Raw genomic sequence first — 15,856 nt, forward strand, 5'->3', positions numbered from 1 at the left:
GCTGCTCAGCTCGGGCTGGACTCGAACCGCTGTTGCTCAGAGCTCAAACTCTTGAGCGAGCTCTTAACCAACTGAGCCACTTGGCCAGCCCTCAAAATGTTTTTTATGTCAGTTGCTTTGTTTGTTTTTTTGCTTGTGGTTATTGGAATATATAGTATACATGTTACAGGTGGAATATATAGTATACAAAATACAAATTAGAGTGTAGGAATTGGGTGTAAATGATTAGCGTGTGATTTATTTTTAAAAAATTTTGAACGTATAGTTTTCTAAGACTTGATCATCTTTAACTGTGCAGAAAGGTCTGTGGATTCAGAAAGCACCCTCTTGACTCTCCGCGACTGATGCCTTAAGATGGATTCAGCTGATAGGGACCTAATCTGATGCTGTCAGTAGGAATAGTAGCCACGCAGTCTGTCTGGAGCTGTGCCTGAATGCCTTGTGGATGAGGGCCAGTGGGTTCTTTTGGCACCTTGAGCAACCTGGGTTTTGAATTTCATATTCCACAGAGGTTTGCTCTGTGGTGGCAACCCTCTTCTGATTGGATCAATATTCAGCCTGTTCTGACATTTCTCTTCTGGACTGTTTTTCTTCTTTCCATGATGGACTATTTCTGATTTTAATAGGTAGATGAAAGAAAACCAAGGGAAATGTAAAGACTTTTGTCATCTTGCACTTTAGAAAGGACCAGTGGAGAGCCGGCCCAGTGGAGCATTGGTTAAGAGTTGGCTTGGGATGCCAGCTCTGAGCAGCAGAGCCCCGGTTCAGATCTCATATTAGGGCCAGTAACGCTGCGTCCTCTACAGCTAAGATGGTGAACAACAGCTCGACCTGGAGCTGGGCAGGCTGCAGTGGAGCTGCAGTGGGCTGCTGTAAAGCTACCGTGAGTGGCTGGCAGCCAGCATGAGTGGCCGGCAGCCAGCATGAGCTGCCAAGAGCCACCGTGAGCAGCCATCCAGGGCCCGGCAACTGATGTGCCTCACCCAGGAAGAGTACAATGATAATAACAACATGGGCCAGTGAAGCAACGTCCTCTACAACTAGACTGAAGAACAAAAGGACAACAACTTGTCTGTTCCCCTTCCTTGATTCCCCAATGCTGTTCCCCTCCCCCAAATCCCCAATAAAATCTATATATATATAAAAAAGGACCCGTGGAGAACTCAGAAGTCATGTAATTAATCCTTGTTTTGCATTGAATTTTAATTTTTGATCTGAGGTTTTTAGTGCGGAATTCAGGCACCCAAACTGGAAATTTTTAGTGTAACCTCTCTTAGATTCATTGGGCTTGGCTTATTTTAGTTCTGCTGTTTGTCGGTAAAACATACATATTTTTTTTAAACCACTGCTAAATATCCTTTTTGGTTTCCTTGTCCCTGAGGAAAATTTTAAGTAAACTGGCTATCTTGACGTGTGTCAAGTTTACATTTCATATAATATTCAAGGGAAGAATTTATTTAGATCTTCTTAGATATCTTCCATTAGCCATTTGTATTTAGTTTTCAGCATATAGATCCTGTACATACTCATATTTTGTTAGGTTTATTCCAAAGTATTTAATTGTATTGGAGTGATTGTAAGTGGTCATAAATTTCGAAAATTGGAGTTCATTATTGGGTCATATTTACTGTAATTTTGGTCAGTTTGCAAAATATCTACATTTTAAAAAACATGTATAAATATGCCTTTATTTTCCTTAGTATTATTTTTATTAAGAACTATTTCAGACACATAAAAATACAGATTAAATAATAAACACTAAAAAGGTGTCATGATGTGCAGAAGTTTTAAATTTTTTTTTTTTTAAAGATTTTTATTGAGGGAATTGGGGGGATGGGAACAGTGCTGGGGAATTGGGGGAAGGGGAACAGACAAGTTGCTGTCATTTTGTTCTTCAGTCTAGTTGTGGAGGACGTTGCTTCACTGGCCCAATTGGCACCATCATTGCGCTCTTCCTGTGCGAGGCAGATCAGTCACCGGCTTCTGGACGGTCGCTCACAGTGGCTCTTGGCAGCTCACACTGGCTGCTGGCTACACACGGTAGCCCCTGGCAACCCACTGTCACAGGGGCTGCAGCCTACACCGTCGCCGGCAACTCACGGCAGCCCAGCTCCAGGTTGAGCTGTTGTTCAGCATCTTAGCTGTGGAGGGCAGTGTCAGTGGCCCTCATATGTGGGATCCGAACTGGGGCCCTCTGGCGTCCCAAGCCAGTCTTAACCATCGCGCCACTCGGCGGGCCCCAGAAGTTAGACGTTTTAAATTTTAACTTAGTTGGATTTGCCTGTATTTTTTTCTTTGTGATGTATCTCTTTTGTGTCTTTTTAAAAAAATCCTGCCATGCCTCAGTGTCTTAAAAGCATTTTCTTGTATTCCCTTCCTGAAGTTTTAAAGATTTGCTTCTCTTATATAAACCTTTAATTCACCCAGAATTCTTTTCTGTTTATTGTATGAGTTAGGATTTTCTTTCTGCCAGTTTTCTAAAACAATTTATTGAATTGTTTTCCCTGATTGCAGTGTCACCTCTGTTTTATATACATGTGGGTCCCTGTGTATGTGGGTTTGTAGCTCAGCTCCCATTTCTGTTGCAGAGGTCTGCTGGTTTATTCCTGTACCAATACTGTGCTTTCTAATTTTGCATATATTTAAAATGTACAATTATGTAAGTTTGGACCCCTACACTTGTGAAACCAACACCAAAGTCAAGGTAATGAATATTGTCCCAAAACTTTTCTTGTACCTCTTGGTAAACCCTTTCTCCTGCCCTTCCCTGGTATTCTTCACGACTCCCCTCTTCCTCCCTCCTTCTCAGGCAACCCTTTATTTGCTTTCTATTACTGTAATTAGTTTCTATTTTCTAGAATTTTACATACATGAAATCATACAGTGTATGCTCTTTTTGTCCAGCTCTTAGGGGAGGAGTGTAATCTAGACTTAGTGGTTAAGATCGTAGGAGCTGGCGACAGACCATGTAATCTTAAATGTCTGCTCTATCACTTATTTATAGCTACGAGGCCTTGGGCCTGCTGTCCTCTCTAAGTCCCAGTTTCCCAGGTTGCTGTGAGAGAGTAAAATTTTCCACAGGGAGAATGGGAGGAAAGAAAATACAATGCTTGAGGATAGAACTGTGAGCATTTTTAATATACTGTATATATGGTTGGCAAGCATATACATGACCATATGCAGAAGTTTCAGAAGTCAGAGGGAAGGATGAGGAAATGGTTTAATATAGACGTAAATATCTGTAAAATAAATACAACTAAAAAGGAGATGATGTGAGCCTATGTTGAAATGATTGCTCGTGCTGGGAGAGAAATGAGAAAAAACCAGAGTAGAGATGAATAAAGAAACATGGGGTGATAGGTTAAAGGCTATGCTGTGGACAAAGAGTAGATTTAAGATTTAGGAGGCACAGAAGAAAAGAATTATTTCACAAATAAAATTTTCAAACTTTGAACATTCATCTTTTTTTTTCTTTCACTGTTATTAGCATTTATTTGATGCTGAATTTATTCCCGGGGCATACGATTTTGTTTCTTCAGTTTCTTCTGAGAGATCCTTTTCTTCTGTGCAGCCTCCTCTCTGGTTTAGGCACAATCTGCTCTTTCTCAGTGAGGATCCTCTCAGTGTGGCAGGGGGAGCTCATGTTAACCTGCCCACAAGCTTTGTAAGTTCCGCGCTGCATCCTGGGAACAAACACCTGGCTGTGCTCAGTGACCAGAGAGTCTACAGCTAAACCCTTACGTTCAGCTTTACTCTCTGCATTTTTAAGCACGTGCAGCAAAAGTTCAGCACTCTCTGGGCCACCGACCCTGCATTCAGCTCACTGTTTGGCCTGGGCACACCTCCCAACTCTACCATGTAACGATGGAATGGCGCACATTGCTTCTGTAAAGATACTTGGTGGCTTTTCGGATATGCATACCCTTGATGGCCTGGGCAGTTTCACGAGTGTTCTTAAAGTGAACATGAAGATTTGGACCTCTTGATTTGCATGATTTTGTGGGATTTTCTGGTTCAATTGAGTGGTGAACCATTTTCAGAAGTCACTTCAGGCCACTTATGAGAAGAGCCAGAGTTTGAAAGTTCTAAGGTGAGCCTTTCCAGAATATAATGTGGTTAACCGTGTATCATTTATTAAATTATAATAGAGGAAAATTAAAGGTGAAAGAGTGTTTATTGATAGAACTTGTGGTGAACAATAATAAATGGGACCTAAAATGATTGCTTCCACATTTTCTGGCTTCATGGCATTGAAGTGGCTGGTAGAAATGTAGTTTAGCAGAGTGAAAGCTAGTATATTTACATGTATTTCCTTTCCAGCATAGTCCAACATAATTTTAAGTACATAATGACTTAAGTATAGCAGTCTCAATGAGACTAGTCACCTAGGAAGTTTTCCATAATACTGAGCAGTAAATACCACCATATACACAGTACTGGTTCTTAGATGCCTTATAGTTTACATATAATATTAGATTTTTCCTGAGAGTTTTGCTGTACTCTGAATGTGAGTCATTACTCCCATTACCGGTTTTTTCTTTATGGCTTAATCCATACTCAGACAGGAAAAGTAATACAGGACAATTCAAAATTAAAGATGTTTAATAGAAACATACTTGGTTTCTTAGATTTGTGCTGTCAGTTTGATAGCCATCAGCCAGCTATGTTTATTGAGCACTGGATATACGGCCAGTTCAAACTGAGATGTGATACAAATGGAAATTAGAATATGCATTGAAACAAAGAATGTAAAATAGCTCATTAATAGTTTTTTTGTGGACTACGTTTGAAATGATAACACTGTAGATATGTTAGATAAATAAAATTCAATAAAATTAATTTTACTTGTTTCTTTTTTATTTATTTATTTAAAGATTTTATCGGGGAATTGGGAGAGGGGAACATTGTTGGGGAGTCGGGGAAGGGGAACATACAAGTTGCTGTCCTTTTGTTCTTCAGTCTAGTTGTGGAGGACATCGCTTCACTGGCCCATGTTGGTATTATCATTGCGCTCTTCCCGGGTGAGGCAGTTGCTCTCCGGCCATTGGACGGCCACTCACGGCAGCTCACAGCTGCTCACAGCAGCTCACAAAAGAGCAGGCCAGCTGCCAGCCAGCCCCACTGCAGCCTGTGCCGTTGCCGGCGACTCACCACAGCCCAGTTCCGGGTTGAGCTGTTGTTCACCATCTTAGCTGTAAAGGGCAGCGTCACTGGCCCTCATGTGGGATCTGAACCGGGGCCTATCTGCTCAGAGCTGGCATCTCAAGCCAACTCCTAACCAACGCGCCACTTGGCCGGCCCTCCTTTTTTTTACTTTTTAATGTAGCTGCTGTAAAATTTAAAATTTCATGTGGCTTTCATATATGACTCATATTGTATTCCTATTGAATAGCACTGTCTTAAGATGAAAGAAATCTAACTCATTTTTTGCTATAATCAAATGTGTCGTTATTGGTTGAGTTATAAATCCTTAGTGGAAAAGCAAAAAATCCAAAACAAACAAAAAACCTTCAGTGTATAAGTATGCTTAATGAAATGTGCTGTGAATGGATTTAGAAATAAGTGTTATCATTAGATTTGTGTTAGATGTAAAATAACATTTACATCTAACACAAATTGTTAGACTTCTTGTGGTAACTGGATACCAGACTTCAGCTGGCTAGTCTTGGGGTCTGAAAGTACACCTTTGCTTTGCCTTGTACAGATATCTAAGGACATTATGGCAGTGTCCTAAAAGCATCATGTCTTATAGCTAGATTGTATTATCTGATACAGCAGTGTCATGCTTGGTGATGCTTATGGTTTCATTCTAATTTTAGATTTTCTAAAACAGTGTAGCATCACTTGGGAACTTAGAAAAATAGAAATATTAACTCTTGAGCCCTAACCCAGCTGAATCAGAAACTCTGATGGCTGGGACTGGCAATCTGTTTAAACCCCAAGTGATTCTAATGCATATAAAGTCTGAGAAACACAGTTGTAGATTATGCTACTTTTATAGCAGTAGCAAAATCAACGTCTTTATAACAAGTCTCCATTTTGTCCCCTTGGTTCAGACCTGCTTATCCTATCATCTCATGATAAATTTAACTGATGTAAATTTTATTTTTATCATAAAAGTGCTCACAAAATTTTAGAGTTGATTTCTAAATAGTAATAATTATATTTATAGTTGTATTTTATTTGATTCTAATGAAAGTTTACTATATAAATATGATTTGAGCAACTATACACATGTATTTGGAAGGAATTACATTAATCATTTGTAAAACTCTCATATTTTTTAGGTGGATGCTCTCCGATTGCGTTTGGAAGAGAAGGAAACCATGCTGAATAAGAAGACAAAACAGATTCAAGATTTGGCTGAGGAGAAGGGAACACAAGCTGGAGAGATACATGACCTCAAGGACATGCTGGACGTGAAGGAGCGGAAGGTCAATGTCCTTCAGAAGAAGGTAAGGTGCAGATGTTCCCAGGTTGGTATTCCCGTCTGGCAGGGTCCTCATTCCTACCATTGAATTAGACCAAGTGTCAATGTTTGTCTCATTCTTCTGTTTTGTTTTTTGCGGTTAGTAATTAAAACTGTTGTTGTAATAGGTAGAGTGTTAAAATTGCTGTGCATATACAGTTTTTAAAATTTTAAAGTAACCACTGTTAATATCTTCAGTAGTATTTTGCATGCTATTACTTCTGAAAAGTGCCTACATTGGCAGTGTTTACGTTGACATTCTTCTACCTCTTCTGTATGGGAACTGTATGACATGAATTTGTATTATACATGAACTTAGGATGGTTGCAGCTCCATCTACATGATTAATAAGACTATAATTTTGAATATAAAGCATGCTACTATAATTTAACATACAATGTACATGTGTGAAGGAAAGGAAGAATTTCTTAATTTTTTATGTTAATCATTGTTGGAAAGAAGCTAACTCTGGGATAAATAAGAAAGGTACTAATAATTGTTCCTTTTTTTTTTTAAAGCTTAATTAAGGGGTGCCCTTGAGATAACAGTTGTAGGAGACACTGGTAGTTATTGTTCATCTCCACTGAGGTGATAGTATTTAACATTGCTCTAGTTTATTTTTAACCTCCCTAACAATGGGCAAGGAATAAAACTCTCTTAAACCTCAAATTCAGCTTTTATTTTATGTACAGAGGACTGTGTCATGTATTTGTCCTGTATTAGTTTGGTTTCATTTCCTTTCTATATGTAAATATAAAAATTTGATACTCTATCAGTTGAATGTATTTTTTTTAGTGGATGCTAGTTTATTGTTTTAAATTTTTATGCTAAGGATAAAAAAGTTTATATTTATAAATTCTAAATTTTATATATATCCTTCTCACCCTTTCCCCTCAACTGCTTACTTCCCCTTACCTGTTTCTTATATATTCTTCCAGAAACATTTTATGCATAATCTATATAAAGCAAAAATGTGTCTTTTAACACAAATGTTACCGTTCCTATTGCCTGTTCCTTTCCTTTTTTTCTGTTCCTATGTTTTGAAACTCCTTCCAAGGGCTCCCTCATCGTTGCTGACAGCACTGTATAAGTGGACTATAATTTATTGGGTTGTCGGAAAAGTCATGATGCATTTTTGCAATGAAAAACAAAGAAAAAATACGTCATGACTTTACTGACAACCCAATATTTAACTAGGTTTTTACCAATGCACATTTAGTTTGCATAACACGATGCTGCAGTTAAAAAGCGTTGTACATATTTAGTTTATACATTTGTGAAGTATATTTCTAGGTAAATTCCTTGAAGTAGAATATGCATTTATATGAGAGGATATGCATTTATAATGTTGGTGGAATTTGCCAAGTAACAAGTGTATTGGTTAGAACTCAAAAGCTGTTTGGAAGTAATGCATGTCTTAGGTAACTAGGTAAACATTTTTTAAAAAAGTTTTTAATAACTGTGACTTGGAGGTTTGAAGTTAGAACCAAAACCTTATTATCCTGAAGTAATCATAGTTTGTAAAAATAGAATGGCAAGACTTACGTTACTCATTTTATAATCTTTTTTATCTTGTTTAATCCTTCCATCCCTTTGGCCATGGCTTTTAGAGCTTGATTTCTCTATCACAAATCAGTGGCTAAATTTTTAGACTGTGACACATGATAAGAAATATACTTTACATGTGACTCAGTGTACATGCTCATCTATATCCCCATATAGTGTAGGTCTATAGTGTAGGTTGTTTAGCTAAAACAAAACTTCTCAAATATACTTACTCTAACTTCATGGAAGCACGTATTCTGAACTATTTTATCCCATTTCTTAAAGGAATAAAAAGATGTTAGCCCTGACTCATTAAATTATTATAGTACCCACTAACGAAACACATCTTGGCATCTTATCCCCTATGGTTACCTATTCTTACTCCCAAAACAAAAACAACTCAAAACAAACAAACCCCAGACATAATATAGGATAAGAAAGACTCATTTGTAGAAATTTGTTTAGCTAAAAAGTGATAGCTTCAGATTTTGACACAGGTTGGTCTTACTCTAAAATGCAGCTTTTCCCATTACAGCTTCCCTGTTGGGGGGATTATGTGATAATGTGTTCAAGCATTTTTTAAATATTACTTTTTTATGTATTTTTCATTGAGGTGAAATTCACATATAACAGAATTAATCATTATAAAGTATACAAGTCAGTGACATTTAGTGTACTCATAGTGTCCTGTAATTACTACTTCTCTCTAGTTTCAATACTTTTTTAAAAATTAATTCATCAAAAATTTTTTTTGTTTCAATTACAATTGACAGTCAATATTATATTAGTTTCAGGTGTATATTTATGTGATTTATGAAGTGATCCCCCTGACTAGTCTAGTACCCACGTGGCACTATACATAGTTTTTATAATATTGTTGACTATATTCCCTATGCTGTACTTTACATCCCTGTGACTATTTTGTAACTACCATTTTGTACTTCTTAATCTCTTCACCTTTTTTACCCTGGCCCCAATCCTCCTCCCATCTGGCAACCATTAGTTTGTTCTCTGTATCTATGAGTTGTTCCTGTTTTGTTTGTTCATTTATTTGTTCTTTAGATTCCAATATAAGTGAGATCATATGGTATTTGTCTTTCTCTATCTGACTTATTTCACTTAACATAATATCCCCTGGGTCCATCCATGTTGTTGCAAAAGTTAAGATTTCTTTCTTTATTTTTTTCATCTCTCTCAATTCTTAACTGCCACACGTGGGTGTTGGAACCAGCCCATTTTGCTTCTCTGCTCTCTGTATCAGTCTTGATATGGCTTCTTCTTTATATTTTAATTATAGGACTTCTGTTCAGCTAGTCTTTAGGTGGTTCTCAAGGTGGTTGTTCTATAATTTAGTTGTAAATTTGATGTGGTCGTGGGAGGAGGCGAGCATAGCATTTACCTACTCAGCCATCTTGACTGAAAGTCCGTGTTAAAGCTTTTTGACACTGTAGAACCTTGTACAAACGTTGCATGCATTATTCTTTGTCTAGACTCTCTCTCTTTCCCAGGATGCAGTGGAGGGCCAGTGATTGTGCTTTTTCTAGTATGCTACCCTGCCTCACTGATTTGTCATTTTGTAGATTGTGATTTGTCTTAAGATAGTTATTAAATAGGTAAAACAGCTACTTTTAAAACTGGTTAAGATTATTACTGCTTCTCTTTAAATAATTACCTCTATGCCTGTCATTTTGTAGTGCTTAGAGACTTTATGTTCTGTCTAGTATTTTGTTTTAAAAGTTACTGTACTAACATGATCAGAATCAACATTTCTGATGTAGTTCCTAGACCTTCGTTTGCTGGTTAAGTAGAAGAAGCTTTTATTTTCAGATCTACACAAAATAAACAAAATGAACACAGTTAAGTTTAGAGGCAGTTTAAGGTTCTCCAAAGAACTCTGTTTTTATTATGGCTTTAATTCCTGAGCTGCAAATATTCTCTTGCTCCAGGCTACTATTAGCAAACTTGGTTTTCATGTGGTTGATAAACAAGGGGAGCTGGTTGAGTGCATTGCCCCTCCTGGAGGCTGGGCTTGTGGGTGTAGAGTGAACTTTGATGAACTGAGCTGTGGTAAATGATGGTGGCTTCAGGAGGCTGTGTAGGAGATGATGAGTAACATGGACAGGGCGAGAAGACACCACATTGGAGTAGATAGTATAGGATGGGGAGAAGAGTGACAGGATACAGATACAGGTGAAGATGGCTCAGATGATGGTGACTATGGAAGCTGCATTTCTGGTGTTTATGGTACTACAGGGCATGGGTGATGACTCAGTACCTGTTCAGAGCAGTGATGCAGAGATGCAGGTTGGAGGCCGTGTAGCACGTGATGCCAGAAGATAGCCAGATGTCACATATGATTTGGCTAAAGTTCTAGGTGTGGATATGATGGTGTATGTGATGCTGATGGATGTGACCAAGGTGAAAATCATGAGGTTGATTATGGCCAAGGAGCCAATTCTCATTGGCTGGAGTGTGGAGCTTCTTAGTATGGAAGATGGTGGTAACCACAAAGGCTTTGGAGAGGACCATGGTCAGTGTGGTTGTGGAAAGGACCACACCAAGAGAGACCTTGAACTCCTGGAAGGTCCCAGAGCAAAAGCCTCTGGGGTTCTGCAGCATTCAGGATCTGTTGGAGGCTTCCAGGAAAAGGCCTTCCACTGTCTGGGTTGGTGGGGGCATTCTAGGTGGCTTTGTGTTCCACATTCATACCTACTTCTTTCACAGTTGTCTTCCCCACGGACCAAGGTCATCCTTCCATTTCACACTGGTGGGAGCTGTATGTCACATGAACAGACACAGTGAAAAGAGTCCAGGACTTGATTGTGTAAAGAACATTGAGGCGACTCTCAGCTGTAATTAAAGATTTCTCTTAAATCAAATAAATCCTGAGATTTGTCACTAATCTGGGATTCTGGTGGACACATGCTGAATTTGTTAGATAATTATCAGGTCGACAGAGCTCTGCAAATTCTTGCTTTTGGCATTTTGGCTCTTTCCAAAGCTTGAGACTCTTACTGTTTGATGATATGTTTAGAAATTCCCGTGTTCTATTCTGAGAAGATTCTGGATTTCAGGTTGCCTTCTGTGAGTTTTTAAAACTAGAGGCCCAGTTCATTCAGAGTAGCGGTTTAGTCAACAGCTCACAGTTTTCCAAGGTTAATCTCAACACATAGTGGCATACTTATTTTGGTTCCCTTATATGGATCGTTTTTGACCCTGAAGAGATAAGCATTCCAATTTCCAAGACCTAAGAATGCACGAGCTTGGATAAGTGATCCAAAACATGGATCACAATGAGTGTACCAGTGCTCATGTTCAGAAGTCCCTCCCTGGCCGTGCTGGTGCATCTGGGTATCCAAGAATTCCTTGAATACTTTTTCATGAGAGGTCATGGGTGCTATACTTCCCTTGCTCGTTGACCATGGGTTTATGCTGTGTGTGTGTTTGTGTGTGTGTGTGTGTGTAGATATAAATATTTTCTTTTTTAAGATTTTATTGGGGAATCGGAGGAGGGAACAGCGTTGGGGAATCAGGGAAGGGGAACAGACAGTTGCTGTCCTTTTGTTCTTAGTCTAGTTGTGGAGGACGTTGCTTCACTGGCCCATGTTGGTATTGTGACCATTGTGCTCTTCCCGGCTGAGGCAGATCGGTGTCCAGCCATTGGACAGCTCACAGTAGCTCATGCTGGCTTCCTGCCACTCAACACTGGCTGCTGGCCACTCACGGTAGCTCATGGCAGCCCACTGCAGCGCCACTGCAGCCTATACCATCGCCAGCGACTCACAGCAGCCCAGCTCCAGGTCGAGCTGTTGTTCACCATCTTAGCTGTAGAGGGCGCAGCATCACTGGCCCATGTGGGATCCGAACCGGCAGCCCTGCTGCTCAGCGCTCACGCTACCAAGACAACTCTTAACCAACAAGCCACTAGGCTGGCCCTGACTTTGTACAAGTCAGGGTACAAGAAAGGATAGAGAATAATAAGTAATTTTGATTACTCAACTTAAGAAATAAAGTTGAAGTTCCTTGACGTATCTTTTCTTGATAGTGTTCCCCTCCATTCTGTCCCAGAGATAAACACTTGATTTTGTTATTTGTGTTCCCCTAACTTAGGTCAGAAAGCATGTTTTCATACTTTTACAACCTATGCATGTGTTAATAAAATATATATAATGTGAGGAAACACAGATGGCAAATAAATATAAAAAGTAATTTACCCTCACTGTAATCAGGGGTTGGAAAATAAGACCAGACTAAGAAACCATTTCATACCTACCATTTTATGTGATGTTGGCAAAATGTAAGAAGTCTGACAATATCAAGTATTGGTAAATATGGCAACTGGATTACACAATGCTGCTGGGATTTTAAGTTGCAACTACTCATGAAAGCATTTATCTTACTAGGTTAAAATTCAGCATACCCTCCTGGATACATACACCTTAAATGAACTCCAGGATGTGTGTGTGTAGTAATGCTCTTAGTAACCTTGTTTGGATTTTAAAATACCAAAACAAAACTGAGGAAACACTAAGCACAAGTGTTCATTGACAGAAAGTCACACAGTGGAACATATTGATCTTTTTTTTTTAAGGCAAGGGAATATTTAGGATAAAAATTCAGAAGTTATTTCTTCCAGAGATAGGGAAGGCAGAGAGATGGAATAAGAAGGAGTGTGTGTGTGTGTGTGTGTGTGTGTGTGTGTGTGTGTGTGTGTGTGTAAATATTTTAAGTAGATTAGGTAGTTTCTCATTCTTAAGGTAGGTGATGAATTTATGTGTGTTTGATTTATTGTACTTCATAACATATATAGATATATACATATATGTACATATTAAATATGTAATATAATTTAAAATAACTGGGGGCAGATTAACTTTTGTTTATTTGCATGGTTGGTACATGGGTGTTTATTATATACTTTTATGTTTCCTTTTGTTTTTATATTAATCGTAAAAATGTCTAGAGAAACCCTCTCTGTATATACCTATCTGTTTTCATTGGAAAATAATTTTCTCTCTATTTTATTTTAAATTTATTCTTCATTTTATAATCCTGAAATTTGAACCACCTTTCCTGAGAAGTTCATTTTTACGTTTTCAAACTATGTCCGATACAGATGTAGAGTCTTATTTAATAAAGTCCAGCTGTCTTTTTGATTAAATTTTTCCTATAAAGTCTCTGGCAAATGGATTTATTCAGCTTATGGTCACATATGTCCAATTATGATGAATAAATGACTTGGACAATTCTGACCTCATTTCTTGAACCAGAATTTGGCTACTTAGTATTTGCCGGTTGAGGTTAATGGCAGCCGCCCTGAACAGGGGTAACCCTTCCACAGGATGGCTTCTTAGATGTTTGGCAGCTTGCTGTTTGACAGCTCTAAATCTTCTTTTCCCAGGTGAAATATTTGTTTTTTCCATTGTTCGTATTGGCCCTAGTTAATCTTTCTGATGACAGTTATTTGTCTAAACTTATTTTTCCTCCATGTTTGACTTGTCCAGTTGGAATTTTGGATCTAATTGCAAAAGGGATAACTGGAGTATTACTAATGTTCTATTCCTGACACCAGCTGAAATGTTAGTTTGGGCCACTCACTGAGGCTCACCAGCATTTGGTTTCTTCCTCTATAGATAGGATGTAATTGTTAATTCAGGCGGTTTTTTATGATGTGTATGAAGGCAACTTGGGACCTGTAAAGTGTTCCATACTGTGAATGTAAGGTGTTGATATTGTTTAGTCTTATTAAATTTTACTTTGTTAAATTCAGCCAATTGCTTTAATCTTTGAGAATCTTTTTGAATCTTGATTATATAGTTTATCTAGATTATATAATCTTGATTATATAGTTTATCTCCAGTTTTATGCCTTCTACCCATTTATGAGCATATTCTTTATGCTTTCATGGAAGTGATAAAATGTTGAATAGGCCCAGAAAAGATTTTTGTGGTATGTTGTAAGAAGTCTCTATCAGATGGATATATTTATCAAGATAATTCTAAAAGCACTTTTTGTTGTCTATAGATTTTTTGTTTGTAAGCCCAGTTTGTTTGCAGGTCTAGTCTTTTTATAAATCCATATTTCTCTCTTCTTCTTCTAGGGCTTTATATATGTCTTAAAAATCTGAGTCAATTGGAGCGATCACTCCATAGAATTCTTTCTTATAGTGATGATTGGATTATGAGGCATATGATATACACAACTGTGTTTGGCTATTTCAGGCCCCCCTCCACCCCCATACCTACATTTCCTAGCTTTTAAAGTAATATATATGTATATTTGTGTACACTGACATATTCTTTGCTTTTGTTCCTTTTTCGCCCTTACTGAGTACATTTATAGATGCAGAGTAAAAATAATGTTCTTGTGGGCTTTCCGGTCTTCCCAGTCTTCCTGAACTATCTTCATGCACTCATTTCATGTACTAGGCATGTGCTACGTAATTACAAAGACAAGTAAAATGTGGTTTCTGCTCTCAGAGTCTCAGAGTGTGGGAGTTAAAGAAGTTATATGAATGGTGTACATTCATATAATGGTGGGGCACAAAGCAAGAAGTTTTATATTTGACCTTGTGTGAAAAAAGTCTTGGGGGCTGAGTCTTGAAAATGAATGAAAACCTGCTAGGCAGGTGGGGAACGGGTGGGACACCCAAGCCCAGAGAGCAGTATTCGTTTCCAGGGTGTCATGCCTTGGAATTTCACTTCTGTTCTTCAAACATTTTGTAATATGGAATCTTAAAAACTTCTGTTAGAGCATATAAATACCTTTTGTTTCTTATTATGAACTCTCATATTACCTGGTCTCTAGGAAAAATTTTCTAGTTCTTACATAATGAGAAAGTTTTCAGCAAATATACTCATCTCTATTGTCCTGTTAATTTTTAGGAAAATTCAGCTTTTCTTTCCTCTGGTTCTGAAGTTTTTTCCATCAAAACCTTTACAGATTTCTCTGCAGTACGATATTGCAATAGAACCTTCTTGGTAGAACTTCAGATATTCCTGGAGAGATGTCTTAATTCTATACAACACTTAACATACTTTGCTTCTTGAGTCAGACACGTAAGGAAGAGGCAGGTAGTAACTCTGCTTTCATTCTTTTCTTGTTCTTTGGCATCTGCATTCTCTAATTGTTTTTTCACAAATATTATTTATAATTGTATGTTAAAATAATAGTTAAATATTTTAATATTTAAGGGGGATACCAGGAAATAATATATTGCTTGGATTACTTTTGGCATATTAGATATGCATTTAAAAAAATCATTTGTTTCTGAGAACAGTAGCATCTGTGATAATGGCTGGACTGTGAGCCACATTCTCTGTACTGGTTTTGGCTTTGTCTGGGCATCACTTCCCAGTATAGCCTCCTAGCTTTCTAGACAGTGTACGTATTTGCATGCACTGGGACATCCCTGTGCCCAGAGAAAGAAACGGGACAATAGCAGATGGCCAGGCATGCAGTACCATGGGATTAGATTGGGTTCCTCCTTCCCAGGGCTCTCCCTGTGGTTTAAAGTAGTTTTGTGTTACAGTAAATTTCTTACTTTATAGTAAATCACTGACCTGGAAAATGTAATTGAGCGTTTGAACCTAAGCTACATTCAAAACCTGTGTTAAAATTGTACAGTTTCTTGCTTGAGTATAAATGATAACATAGCTTAGAGTTTCATTTGCTCGTGCAGATGTTATCATTTCCTTCTGCTTCTGTAACTTAGGTTTATTTCACCTTGCTCCTTGCTTGCTTCTTCAGTTCCTAGATTTTGGTATTTAGAGTTTAGATTTAATAGTAGCGGAAAGCTGATTGATATATGTGGAATTAGAGGTTGTTTGTAGCCGGGGGGGG

At 38.0% G+C, this 15,856-nt stretch overlaps 1 protein-coding gene across 1 annotated transcript in view; it reads left to right on the top strand.

Moving 5' to 3' along the window:
- Window positions 1-15,856, top strand: part of ERC1 (ELKS/RAB6-interacting/CAST family member 1) — a 543,350-nt gene that overhangs the window by 163,926 nt on the left and 363,568 nt on the right. Inside the window, exon 8 of the mRNA XM_019654119.1 lies at window positions 6,288-6,455. Within this exon, the coding sequence (XP_019509664.1) occupies window positions 6,288-6,455 (168 nt within the window). The remainder of the gene's footprint in view (window positions 1-6,287; window positions 6,456-15,856) is intronic.

Source organism: Hipposideros armiger, unplaced genomic scaffold (assembly GCF_001890085.2).
Source record: "Hipposideros armiger isolate ML-2016 unplaced genomic scaffold, ASM189008v1 scaffold_213, whole genome shotgun sequence".
NCBI lineage: Eukaryota > Metazoa > Chordata > Mammalia > Chiroptera > Hipposideridae > Hipposideros > Hipposideros armiger.